Source organism: Limulus polyphemus, unplaced genomic scaffold (assembly GCF_000517525.1).
Source record: "Limulus polyphemus unplaced genomic scaffold, Limulus_polyphemus-2.1.2 Scaffold2785, whole genome shotgun sequence".
NCBI lineage: Eukaryota > Metazoa > Arthropoda > Merostomata > Xiphosura > Limulidae > Limulus > Limulus polyphemus.
In genome coordinates, this window is record NW_013668395.1 from 81,967 (window position 1) to 97,088 (window position 15,122).

General features: G+C 29.6%; 1 protein-coding gene across 2 annotated transcripts in view; it reads left to right on the forward strand.

Moving 5' to 3' along the window:
• LOC106467897 (fructose-2,6-bisphosphatase TIGAR-like) overlaps positions 1-11,342 on the forward strand; it is a 27,878-nt gene extending 16,536 nt beyond the window's left edge. For both annotated transcript variants that reach the window (XM_013928282.2, XM_022396107.1), the window contains exons 5-6: positions 1,615-1,725; positions 5,353-11,342. In XM_013928282.2, the coding sequence (XP_013783736.1) occupies positions 1,615-1,725; positions 5,353-6,381 (1,140 nt within the window). In that variant the 3' untranslated portion in view covers positions 6,382-11,342. The remainder of the gene's footprint in view (positions 1-1,614; positions 1,726-5,352) is intronic.
• The last annotated feature ends 3,780 nt before the right edge of the window (positions 11,343-15,122 follow it).

Here is a 15,122-nt window from a genome sequence, read left to right on the forward strand (position 1 = left end):
GGTATTTGAAGAACTTGTAGCATTCCGTCACAATTTAATTCTTCGTATTTTTAGCCGACACTAGTCAGCTGGTACATAATTGAACAGAGTTGTTTAAACATTTGTTTAGCAACAGGTAAAGACTTGGAATGGTCTATTCTTTCAGTGGGGGTGTGTCTGTGGGCCAGACCAGTTTTGGATAATTCCACTCCTCATCAGTGACCCTGGACACTACCACCGAATAAATCTTCAGAACAAACCAAGCCTCACTACCATAAAGGAGGAGTGGTGAATAAATTAGAAAAGAGGGGATGCCTAGAGAAAAAATGTCACATTTCTCATACTAGGGGAAATTCAGGATTATTTTTTATATTGCCTTATAATATTTAAACTCATATGCTATTAAAATATGTAAATTAGCTATGATTTTATGCTATACTAATTGGTATAACATAAACAAAAAGTAGTTGAATAAAATTTCGAATGTAAGACACTAAAATCTTGTGTCATGCGCAGTAAAGGATACCTGTAGTAATAGGGTTAAGGAAAATAAAACTTTGAAACCACACTTAGTTCACACTAAGGATAACTTTAATTTGTCATCTGGTGGAAGTCACCCCTGCAATAGCAAATATTGCCAGACCTGTAAGTTCATGCAGCAGACTGACAAATTTTCAGATATAGACAGCCAAAGCCAGTTTAAAATCACTAAACTGATATCCTGCTCTGCACAAAATGCTAATTGCTTAATCCATTGCTGAAAACAGAACTTCCAGTAAGTAGGCTGTATCAGAACAACTATATAGGGACAGTTTAATAACCAGAAATCTTCAATCAGAATGAACCAAGAAGTCTCAATTGCAAAGCATATCAACATGCCCGGTCAATCTCTTGATGACATTAAGATAACTGGTATAGAGACAAAGTTTACAACAAACAGAAACAGAGAAATTAAAGAAACTTACTGGATAGCTATTAAATACTGTAATGCCAAATGGCATCGATCTCAATCCTGGGATTGTTGATCTTCTTGTTACAAATTTATTTACTATTATTATTATTCATTTTTATTTCTCTATAATAGTCTTATTATTATTTTCTTTATTTCCCATCTCATGTTTTTTTGTTTAATTTTTTTATTCTATGAAAGCTGTTTTAACATCTTTTTAAATATTATCACTCTTACATTTTTCATGTAATGTACACATTTCTTTTGTACAAACTAAACCTGATACCAATGTTTCCAGTTATAATTGGCTCGTCTCAACTGGAATACCTCCTTATGTGACATCAACATCCTTTATCTATGTATTACATTGCACTCACTAGTTATCACTCTCTAATCGCTTGAAGAAAACTAGTAAACTATTCAAAAGTGCATGAGTTTTTGGTCATTTTTAGAATTTATTGAAAACATTGTGCTCACTGCTGAAGAGAGATTCACAATGTATCTCTATGTATACAGTTAAGAAAGAAACACCCCCATCTCATATTCTTTAGTAATTGCAAGCTGAAATGAATAATTTAGGAATATAAAGTTTGTTATGTAAAATCTTTTTTACCAGCCAAAGAAAGTTAAATTATATTCCACTGTTTTCAAACTTTTATAATTTATCAAAATTCCTTTTATTTCAGAAATTTGGAACTGTAGAAGGGAAAAGCTTCAAATATCTAAAACAAGCAGCAAAGGAGATCAATGACACACCAGGATCATTTACTCCATCAGGAGGGGAGAGTGTACATCAGGTTAGTGGTGGTGATTTGTGTAAAGGAAAACTTTGATGAAACAAGAAGCATTACTTGTCAGAAATATGCTTATTTCTGAAAAGTATTGATTTAATCATTAATAAGTCTATGAGAAGGGTAGAGGTTATGCAGTTATACAACTATTATTTAATTGTCCACAACTATACCAAACATGAAAAATAATTTCTGCTTCATTTATATCATTTTATGTTTGACAATGCAAGTAAAAGCTCCTGAAAGTTTTATAATATAAATATCTTCCTCCTTTGTATTTAAACACATACCGGTAAAAAATATATGTAACAAGTTCTTTTGGCACTACCACAGCTGCTGGTCCATTAGAAAAATTCCATATTTAAAACTTTCCTTCAGCCACAGGATTTTGCATAGTTAACACAATTCCTTGTTGTTTATTAATTTCACTAAATTTATAGTTATTTTATTTTTAATCTTTCTTTGCTGCTTGAGTTGATTTAATTAATAAAATAACCAACTTTTACTGCACATCACAAGGTTTTTAGTGAGTTATATTCAAAATTTTAATTTAACTACTTTTTATCATGGTATATGAATAAATTAGGCTTAAAAACATAACTAATAACCCAAATTTTAATGTTATATAAGTTTGAAGGTTTTGATTTTATAAGGCAACAAAAAAAAATATCATCAATTTCTCCTAGTGTGAGAATTGTAACATTTGCTCTCTAGGCATCCCTTCTTCTCTAATGTATTTATCACCCTTCCAAGGTAAATTATTCATTATAGTGTTGTCATCATTCAGGCAAAGCATAGTTTTATAGCTTTCAATCTTATTTGGTTACAGATCCATAAAATAGAAAATCAGCCCATCTTGCCATGCTCACCTGACACATCCTCTCTTTCAGTAATTACAAATAGTTGTGTCTGACAGTTAACTTTCTCACTGTAGTGTTGGTCAAATCGACCAATCTTGTAACCATTTTGTACTCATTATAGTTTCTATACTATAACTTTTAATACACTGTATGTATCTTCACAAAATTTGGCAGACTTCTTAATGAAGTATTTTTACTAATAATATTTACTATATACTAGTCTTAATGCTATGTTATTTATACGTTAAGATTAAAAATACTTTTTTTGACTCAGAAGTCTCAAATTTTAATTGCGTAATCCCTAAAACCTCCTAAATAAATTTTTTTTTGTAAGTAAAACTTTATACTTTATCTTTTATTTTCTCTACCCTAACTTTATACAAGGTTGGTCAATTTGACTGAAAGAAAAGAAAGTTGAAAGAAATCTAAAATACCCATTTTTTCATTCTGGAATGACTTCAAATTATAAAATGAAACTACATTGGTTTATCTCTAATAGCTGTATATTCATAACAGTATACATCTATTTATACTAAGATTGTACTAAAGGAGAAATTGACAATTCTCTGTTCAGAACACAACGTAATATAATGTCATTTGGTAGAGGAAAACCTTTGTTTTCTATTTGTTATAGATAATATAGAATTAAACTATTAACAAATTCTTAAAGAGAGGACGTGACAGGTAGGTGTGGCAAGAGGGGTATGATTTTCTATCTGATGGGTCTGTAGCCAAACAAGATTGAAAGCTATAAAAATTATGGTTTGTCTGAGCAATGACGATTTTATAGTGAATAATTTACATTGAATTTCGTACTTTTTGGAGGGGTGGTGAATATAATAGAGAAGATGGAATGCCTACAGAAAATTTGTCACCTTTCTCACACTAGGGGAAATTAAGGATTAGCCAATATAGCCAAAAAAGCAGTATCTGACTAAGGTAAGCTTGAGCCGACAGATATTTTTTGACTTGCAATATTTCAATTTAAAAAAAATTATATTCAAGTCCATTTGTAATTAAATAAAATTAAATGTATGAATCAATTACTAGAGGGATTTTATTCAGTCAGACAAGAGTACACTTGGCTGATTCCTCTGTTTGACTACCACTCGTAAGTGACTGCACAAATATGGACAACTTAGTGCTCATCCTGCTGTCATTGTCAGTATTTGCAATTATTTTATGACTGGTGATTATTTCAAAAAATAGATGATGAAAATGGTGTTAAATTGTTTTTCTTGAAATAAAAATTTCAAAAATCTAGCTAGAAACTTCAAATATAGTACATTATTTATCTACTGTTATTATTGCTGGTTTTATGGTAAATAAAATTGGACACAGTATATGTGGCAAATGTGTCATTAATCTGATGCAAATTCCAACCATTGTGCTTTAAAGTTTTATTGCTCTTATTTCCCTTAAATGATGTCTGATTATTGGATTGATTACAGTTTAACATTTTTGTTTTGACAGTCATAATTACCACTATTTCCATCATGGTCTGTTGCATAAACGTGCAGCTGATTATTCATTCAGTAAATCTAATGTTAAGTTAGTTAGTATAGCTAACCAAGATATGTCTATGTTTAATAAAAGGAACATTGCCTCATCAGGAAGTGTGAACTGTTTGTTTTTCTGTAAACAGTTGGGGAAATGATGAGTTTAATAACATCAAAGAGATTTGATCACACCTCTTGTTAGATTACGGATGCTTTCTTTTTGTTATTAAAAACTTGATTAGCAAAGTATTGAATTGTGGCTCTTAAAGAGTTAAACAAAGGTACAAATCTTGATGTTTTTCAAACTGAAGTTGCAGAGTGATTTTCAAGTACTCAAGAGAAAAACAAAGTAAACATTATCTATTAGTGAAGTATACCTCAGATAGTACTTATAAGTGTTTAATTTATTTAATGGAATTAATAAAATTATATTATTTGCCTTCTGTACGAAAGAGCAATGGAATTAAGAATTGAAATTAACAATCTTTTATTATAATTTTTCATAAAAAAATTTCGTTAACTATTTTGAGGCACACTTTCTTCCGCTCTTGTTTGCCTCATAATTGAATTCCTTACTAAATTTGGCTATTAAATGTTTTGAAGAAAACTTGTGGTGATCAGTTAAAAAGTAGTTGAGGTGAGCATTATAACTTCCTTATGATGACTTAATCCCACTTGAGACTTCTCGGGTTAAATAATTATTAGCATCTCTACAGCAAACCACTTGATTAGGTGTTAGTAAATAAGAAGCATGATTGAAAGTATTTTGGTGTCAATTGTCGTAAGAAGGTACACCATTTATATACTAGTTTTGTTATTTGTAAGCCTATACAGAAAGCTAGATCTTGAATGGAATTTAATTTTCATATAAAATTTTTCTTGATTATATTAAAGTTTTAAGTTATAGATTATCTTCAGAGGCATAAATAATAAAGATAGAGGTGGTATTGTTTGTATATTTAATCATACATTTGGAATATGATCAAAATAAAATATATAAATATATCATTTTCAGTTGCTCTTATTATTTTTGTGAAAACTTTGCAGAAATTGGAGAGAAATGTAGCAAAAAAAAATCTTAATTAATTTCCAACTTGGCAAAATTTGACATGCACCTGTGTACTGATAGTATATTTATTTAGCAAAACAGATTTTTTTCTTTAAAGATTGTTTATATGCTTTGTATCAGTAAGTTATTAAAGTGAAACTTTTTATGCTTGATGTAAATTTCTATAATAAATAAATAAATAACTTTACTGTTGAATGTTGTGCAGCTTCGTCAACGAGTAATGGCATTCTTCAAAGATCTTTGTCAGAAGATGAGAGATGAGGAAGAAAGCAACTATCAGAATGTTTCATCTTCTGTTGTAGTGTTTGAAGACAGCAGTGAAAGACTGGTCAAACAGCCCAGTCACAGTGCAAGTACAAACAGAACAGACAATGTTGGTGAGAGACTAGCTGGAGCTAAAAGAAAACGTGAAGATTCTCACAGTGATTGTGGATTTCATGATACTGCATGTATTGCTACAAACAATGAGGATGTTCCAAACAGTGGTCAACTGAGAAATGAAGGCTTAACAAATTGCCCTCTTAACCAAGTTTCTGAACTGCCAATTTCTGTTGTTCGTGAGAATGGAAATAAGCTTACTGATTTTCAATTCCCATCTATTCTCAGCAAAGAAGGAGGACACTTTGAATTTCCTGTTGGTCAAGTCAATGATGGAAATTCTCCACAAAAAGAGAAGTCATCTCAGAGTACAAAGAATTTGTCCATAGTTTCCTGTGCTCATACCTTTCCACCACCAGCCAATGTCATTGTGGGTGCCCAAGGAAGTAGCAAAGCTTCACTCACATTTAAAGACAGCGTAATACGTTCATCCCTCAGTCCTTGCACCAGCAACTGTGACAACTGCAATTGTCCTAATGTCTCTTTATCTCCTTTAGTAGAAGAACAGAACAACCTTACAGTTTCCTATCTAGAGCGTAGGAACTCTGGATGTAGTTCCAGTGATGACATGGAAGATGCCCTTCCTCTGATGGCTGATGTGTTAATTGTGACACATGGTGGCTGGCTGAAAGAGCTTATTCGTCATTTTGTTGAGGATCTTGGGTGTGTTGTTCCTGGGGGAAAGAAGCAAGCAATGCGAATTAGTCCTAACACTGGTCTATCTAGATTTACCATATGTTTTGAAAAAGAAGACATCAAACCTAGAGTAATTTGTCACCAGATTCATGAAAAAGATCATCTCATAGACATTTTGAGTGATATTTCAGGAGGGCTAGCAGATGTTGTAGCTTTGTGAGGTGAATTTTGTTTTCTTTTGTATTTGGATTATTGTGCCATATTTTGCAGGAGGAGTTGAATCTTGCCAAATTTGGGTATGTCAGACTACTCCTATGGAGTATTTTTGATATTATTGCCTAGGTATTGTCCAAACAATGAAAAATATTTCACATGTTACACTTTCACCTCACAAACTAATTTTTTTCCCGTCCAAATATTCTAATACACTTAAATGTTGCTTCTCAGACTGTTTATATAGGCATAGTTAAGGAGTTTATGTTTAAAAACATTTTAGAATTTAGGCAAATCCAAATTAAAATTACAAGTAGTAGATTATTTGTACTAACAGAGTATTCTAATTTGTTAATTGTTTTACTGTGTTGGTTTTTAATTTCATTAAATGAAAATTGACAGTGGAAATTAAAGGTTGTGATGTGTGGGTGTAAGAAAACCCACATTTCCCTGTCATTTTCATGTTCTATTCACATAAAATTGTTTCATTATCAACAATTTCCTGATGTACTAAATGTAAGCAGCATGGTTTTTTTATGAACTTATGTATTCATTAATACACAATACAACTTGGTTGCAGTGTGCAGGGAGACTCTCTTGTTAATTTTGTCACAGGTGGCATGAGAAGATTCCTGAAAATGTGAAGATTTGCACATCAGCATTTATTGTAATGTTATCTCTATGATACTAAAAACAAAGCTTATTACTGTATTCAGGATGTTGAGCTATTGCTGTGGATGCGTATTGTTTTATTTTTATCCAGAAAACTTAAAAACTGATCATGTTGCTACATGATTACCCAGGATGTAGAAAACTGGTAATCTTTTATTGTTGTTATTAATCAGAATGATAGAAACAGGCTACTTTATTATGTTAATACAAAAGATGCTACAAATGTGTTATTTGTCTTATTATCCAAGATGTTGCTAAAAATATACTGTTGTGTTAGTAATTAAGATGCTAGAAACTGATGAACCAGTAGGAATGTTCTTGCTCTCAGATTTGTATATATGAACATGTGTAACATAGACTTCTCTGTTGTATATTAAAGCTAACTTAACATATATGTACAGTAAATAATTTTCATCTTGAAAAGATTTTCAAAGGATGTAAATTGAGAATCAACATAAAAAATAGTGCATTCTTATTGAGCTAATTCACACAAATAATTAATTATAATAATGTCTAAGTTCTTTAATTGCTATAAACTTGTTTGACTAGTAACATATCACTTAAGTTTCTATAATAAAATTATTTTCCCTCCATAATGAAATATCTGAAAGATACATTAATTAGAAATGTTTTAATGCATAGTATTCTGTTATTTTTATCATAACTGCAAAGTATTCCTTTTACAACTTTAAATATCATAAGTTCACAGTTGTGAATAACTTAATATTTTAGGTTTCATTCCTTTAGTCATTTCCAATAAAGTTAGTTTATTTTTCTAATTATCTTAGTGTCATCTGTACTTCAAGAAAAGATGCAAACAAAAGAAATGAATGAATTGTTGTGTGTCAGCTTTTAGTTTCAGTACTAGCTCTGGTGTGTCATGAATGTGACTATCACTTTCTGAACATTTATCCTGGATAATAAATTCTCACAGATAATACAGATATATATTATTTTATTAAAACTTACTGCTTTCAGGTATTTAAAGGTGTTTATTGTAACCAGAATAATATAGTAGGTGATTGAAAGTTGTTAATTAAAAAGATATTTGCAGTAAAGAATTATTTTTTCAATCTTTTGGGAAGATTGTATTTACCTTGGTTTTGGTAGATCATGGTATTCCATTATATTTGTTTACATATATATCACATAATATATAAAATAGAGATGTACATTACCAAGTAAAAATAGATGTTTTAAGTCAGATTTAGAAAATGTACAATTTTTTTAAGAAGAAAAAAAAATATTGCCATCTCTACTTGTGAAAATGTGAGCAGTATTATTTAGCTTCTTGGTAGCTTTATTTAGATTTTAATGAGAGTGTTATCTTGAACTTCCTTCACTGTGGATTCTTGTTGAATAAATAAAATCAGCTTATAATTAGTAAACAAAATTCATTACGAATCCATCTGGTTGTGAGATGTTTAGCTGTATATTGATATGCATTTTAAGTGCTTTAAATTTATGAGATTAGATTGCATGCTCTACTTATAATGATTTTCAGCTATAATCCCATCAGAGAATTTATCCACAATAGCTACGATGAAACATTTTTATGTATGTTTTAAAAGTAGAATTCATTCATCATAGGTGAAATTTTTGTTTTCGGTATTATATACCAATTGCATTATCATTTATTTAAACTCTTTCGTATTATAACTTATGCTATATAATTGATAGGTTGGGATATCATGACCACAATTTACTTTGGCGCGTGTTTTTTTATCTGTTAACATCTGCCATAATGAACAAATTTGATGTAATAAGAAGCTTTGGTGCCTTGGATAGTTAGAACTGTGTTAAAATTAATACTTTGTTGAGTACCGGAGATTTGTCCAAGTTGCAAGAATTCTTTTGTGATAAATCTTGTCAGTGATTAGTTTAAAGTTACAGAATCCAACATTGTTGTAGATACAGGATAGGAGGAAGAGAGCACCTAGACTTGTTAATCATCTTGTATTTTGTACATTTTATATTTGTTGAACAGTATTGTTATACAATCATTTGGATGGTTATGTAAGAAAACAAATTTCTTGTGAGTTTTAACAAAACAACTGACATTCAGAAGTTCTGTGATTATGTAAACTGTAGTGTTTTCTGGCTTTAAGTACTCTTAGTAAGAATGTGTTATTCTGGTAATATTACAGTCATTGTCGTGTATTTATTTTTACATAGATTATTTTGTTCAAACCATCAACTTTTGTGTTTAAACATGTTTTTAGACATATTCAAAAATAATAGATAGTATTTGGACACTGAATATCTAGCTTGTACAGTACCACAGAAACATAAAATGAATATAATATTTAAAGCACACCAACACAAGTTAATGTTGTGACAAGTACAATTTCTTCTTAAAGCTATAGGATCTGTTAAAATGTATCAGTACAAGGTCTTTTTAGAAAAACGTTGATAGCATATGTACTTAAAATTGATTATTGGAATTTACGTTGCAATGTAAGTGCTGAAAAGAAAAAAATTATAAAAGAAATTGTGTTTGAAAGTTTCTTGAGAAAGCTATCCTATGAATATAAACTCTTAAAACTGTACCATTCAGTGTGAGTACAAAAAGTAAATTATGTACATACTAATCTGTAATATGTTTTGGCATGTTAAAGTAATTCTAAATTTTCATTTCACATTATGTAATTCATACAGCAAGTATTTGTTGTGTATATTATGAAGAATATACTTTTATTAAAAGAATCAAAATCTTTGATTACTTTCAATTTGGCTTGCATGTTTATAGTAAAAAACTTTGTTCAGAAAATAAAAATTGGCATATTTAGTAGTTGGTAGTAATGCTCTAAAATAAGGCATTATTAAACATAGGTATGAGATCAAAGTAAGATACAAGTACCTTTCATATTTTAGTTTCAAATTATGGATGTTGTAATATAAGTAATAATTTGGTGCAATGTTTGATATTTAACTTGTTACTACTGCCAATTTGACAAAATTGGTGTTATTTACTAAACAATTTGTTAAAACTCTAACGTCAAGAAGTATTCCCTTTTATCCTGGTCAAGGGTAGAATCAAATGAGAACTCTGCTACTTACTGAAAGTGTGCTAAACGTGAATATGTGGAAGTGCTACTAAATTTGTTTCAGCTAGTAGATTTTAATGATACTGCAGGTGTAATGTTTTATAAGTGTCCGCAGTTATCGTAATGGTAGGTTTTGGTTTTATTTTGTAGGGATACAAACATCAAAATGGTGTACACGCTGATGTTTTCTATAAGTGTTTTTTATTCAAAAATTAATGTTGTATAGTAAGTACCAGTTTATTAGTGGAAAATAATTAATAATTGGGTTATTCTAGCCTTTGCTTTTCTCATTTATGAAATAATTCAATTGCATCAGCTGTTTTGTGAAAAACTGTACGAAACTTAAATGGGTGAAAAATCAATGGGATTATTTATTAGGTATCTTCAAATAGCTATATTTTTAAAAGTTTCTATTGTATTCATTGACATAGATTTAGAGGTATGGTATCTTAAAAAAAACAAAAACATGAAAGTATCCGAAATTTATATATTTTTATATTTTTGGAATTTGCTAATCTAAGATCAGAAAAGCAAAACTTTTTCAAGATTGCATAAGTCTTATTAATAACAGTTTCAAATCAATATGAACCAAATCTTGGCTAATGGCTTTCTTCCAAATTAGAGTATTGAGTGTTTATGTAAATTACTTTAGGGGCTTCAGTGGGAAGGAAAGGTCATTTTACTTACTTTCTAGCTACAAGCCTGTGTGTGTACAAACTGATTGATTTGTTGTGACAGTATATATCACAACAGTGTAGTAGATTTTGGAGAATCAAATGAAGAGCTTTCTTAAACTACTGCATTTATTTCATTCTTCCTAAATAGAGCTTATTACCTATGGTGCTTTTTATACAGTGTTAAATGTGCATTTGTAAGTAGAAAGGGGTGGAATTTTGAGTACTTTTCTAGTATTTTAGAAATTAAACTTTTCTGGGTAATTCAATCAAAACATTCTGAAAATGCATTAGTCAAAAGATTCACTCCAAATGTGACCAATACTCAACAAAAACACATCTTTGATATAATAATGTAACAATAATACTTTTTTTTTCTTTCCTATTTTACAAAATTTCTGTATTATTCAGACAAAAGAACTGTTTAGGGGATAAGTAAAGGATGTTATTTAAGACCTTGAAAGGATGAAGAAAAAAAGCAAGTTGTTAAAGCAATTAATGGATACGAGGTTTTTTTACATATTACAATTTTTTGTTTTTACAGTGTATGTGAGAGAAACAATTATATATATATATATATATATATATATATATATATATATATATGGATACAGAGAATTTTTCTTGAAAGAAGTACTAAAATGCTACATGCTGTTAAATTTCAAACTTGTTATAAATATAAATTATCCAGTAAATGCATGTTTTGTTTTTGTCTGTTTGTGTGCAGTTTATATGATTGCATTTACTGAGAGGTTTTAAAGTCATTATTTACTGAACACATTGCTAGTTTAGAAAGATGAACTTTACATGTGAAAGTAGATATCTTACTATATAATATTTATATTCTTATATTGTCACATGAATACAGATGCTTATTGTTTCATAGATATGTTTGAAAGTTTATCTAACAAAGCTGTTCAAGTCTTTGTGGTATGAACAGCCAGAGCAAAAAGCCAGTATTAGTGGTTATATGAAGTATGACACAAGTTATTATTTTATGGCATTATGGCACATTTCTGTGTATATCTATTATAAAATGCATTATAGTTGCAGGCTATCCTTAATGGGTTACAAATGCTTTAAAAAAATCTGCAATAATGGCAGAGAGACTGGTTAATACTGACTTAATTATCAATGTTTTACCTGAATTTGTTATAAAATTAATTCAGGATTCTGCTTTTAAAATTACTTTTCCAGTATCTTTCATTTTTGTTGTTTGAAGCATAAATAATGTATTTCTCTCTATATATGTATATATTGAACTTGAACTGAACTTGGCATTTCTTCATAAATTTTATTTTCTCACATAGAGTAGTCTTAATAATCTGGTGGTTTACCAAAATTGTGAGACTGTTCAAAGATTTAAAACATTTAAGTACAAATTGATGATGTATTTTAAAGCATGGTGTGTGTGTATGTGTGTAATAGGTAGAATGTTACCCAAGTCACTTCATAAGAAGTACCATATTGACTAACATTTTTCATGCTAACAGATTTTATGCTTGTTATCTTTATATATTAATTAGCTAGTATTAATATTTCTGTCATTTACATATTTCAGATATAAACTAAAGAAGCATACTCTATTTGATTAGATGTTATAATGTTTATTTAATAAGCTTTATTAATATGTATGTTCTTCAGTAAGCATTGATTTTCAAACTTTGTTTAATGCACTGGTTTCCAAACTGTGGGTTACAGAACAAGGCACAGTAAAAAAAAGAACCACATTTATATTTTTTAAATCATTTGCAAAATAATTGTTCTGAATTGTTTTAGAACAAATAAAACAAAAATGCAAAATATAACAGCATTACTTGTTAGAACAGTAAACTAATTGAGTAAGGGTCCCAGAACCTTACCTAGCTACTTGGGAAGTCTTACTTTAAGAGATTTGTTGCATTACAGCAGAGATTTTTGAGCACAGGAAAGTTTTTCAACATAACATCTGTGTGAAATGTTTATTTTTACAATATTTCATATGTTTCACAGTATGATGTAACACAAAGAATACTTGTTTATTCTTCTCTATCACAATGTTGAGGAGCATTTGCTTGCACTGTGGAAAGAGAAATATGTGACTTCAAGTATAATTGTTCGTTCATTTATAACATGTTTTCCTTCTATTGATGTACAGCTTAAAATATTAATCATGAAATGTTTTTTTTTCGTATACTGATAATGTTTAATCATCACCAAATGGTGTTTTTTTTAATTCAAAAAGCTTACCAGTAACAAACTACTTGCAACTGTAATGAAGTATAGTTTTTTTCTCACATGTACATCTTGAAATAGAACTTTTATAGAATAGATATACATTCATTTTCACATATACCAGTATTATCAAACTAAATATGGCCCAGAATAAAAAAAATATAGTTTAATATCCTTGTATTTGTGAACTTTCTGTTGTGTCTGTTACTAGTTCATTAAAGATCTTGAACTAAAACCATTTTACAGGTTTTCTTAAAAGAAATATGAGCCAGTTTCACATAAATTTAGCCCCCCCAGTGGCACAGCGGTATGTCTGTGGACTTACAATGCTAGAAACCGGGTTTCGATACCGATGGTAGGCAGAGCACAGATAGCCCATTGTGTAATTCAAACAAACAAACACATAAATTTAAATTTTGTTAATTTTTTCTTCCTTTAGTATTCAGAAACCAATGTGTTTAGGGAAAACTTTAAAAGATATAGTAAGAATATAAAAGAAAGCATTCTACCAATATTTTTTATTGTACCTTCATATTTTTCATTGTAAGTAAAAACAACTTCCCAAATGTTTTAGTTGATTTTCTGTTTTAAACTAGTTCTTTTACTAGATCTCTGAGCAATTTGAATTTTTCTCCTTTTAAATCAAGCCTGTGTAGTTATTATTTTGTAATTTAAAGTATATAAATTGTCTACTGTGTTGAATTATATTGGAACATTACAATTAAAGAAATGGTGAATTAAGTTTTTTTTGTCAAAATTCTTAAGCACCCTTGCACTGTCTTAAGAACCACAAATAGAGCATTTAATTTTTTTGTTTCAAATATAAGATGAAAACAAAGTTTAGAATATTAGTTTAAAACATTACTTTGGAAATAGATCCACTGCTAGTATGAAAGCCCTTTTATGTGTTTAATGTTCCATGTATAAATCTCATATTCTGATGTTTTTTAAATAGGCTGTGTTATATTCATACAAGTCATCCCAGCTTAATTTTTTGGCATTTTCACACATTTGGTACATTTAAAAAGCATTTCAAATTTAATGCATTTGAGCACATTTGTATAGATTTAAAATAGCACTAAGAAACCAAAATGTTTCTTGTATACACATAAATACTTGCAGTTTCTTTTATTAGAATGATATCACTGTGCTTTATATGTTTAGTAACAAAAATTCTGATGTAGTTGTAAAACATGGGGGTTAGTTAAGCTTCATAGGTTTAAGACTTCTGACATTGTTACAGTATAGTTTTGTACTCTTGTTATTAAAAGTTGTAATATCATGTTGTATGTCTGTACTAAATAACGTTCATGTATTATGTTAGGTCTTCATCACCATTTCGTACTGAAATAAATTTCTTTATCAATCTGAACCCTCTGTTGAATTGAAAAATGTATTTGTATTTATAATGAATTTGAACAACTTTAATGTGGATACACAAATGAATAATCTTCCTATTAGAAAATGCAGAATGCATCTTGTGCAAGTTATACATGCTTTACTTAAGATGCTTAGACCACAGGCCATTATGTGTGGAAACAGCAGAAAAAAAAGTGTTATAATTTTATATTGAACTTAACAATGGAATGGCTTGTGTGCCGGATACATTATTCTAGTATTACATAAACTGGCAAACTTGTGTAAGACACTCATTAGCTTTTCTTTTTTGTTTGTTTTTATACTAAATATAGCCCTGAAACTAAGTTTGTGAGTGTTGTATAGTTCACACTTTCATAATTAACTATTAGCATATAGAAGGAATTGTGACAGAAGGTTGTGAAGTGTTCTTGGAATCTAGTTTTAGTTTTATTGCCAGATTCGAAAATTAAGTCAATGTTTTAATTACAGATAATCATACCTTAGCAATTTTCTTTTAATAACGTATTCCCTGGTGGCTCAACATTAAGCTTCAGGGGCTCGATTCTGTGGAAAAGGATGGCACAGAGAGCCAGTTGTTCAGCTTTTCGCTAAATAAACAAACTTTTCAAAACTTCAATTTTTTAAAATTTATGCTAATTTGTAGAAATAATTACTTCCGAGATGATAACTTACCTCCTCATACACTAGTGCTATATCCCTTGCATGTTTGCCTATAAAATTTGCATGGTCTGGTTTGTTTTGAATTGTGCATAAAGCTACAT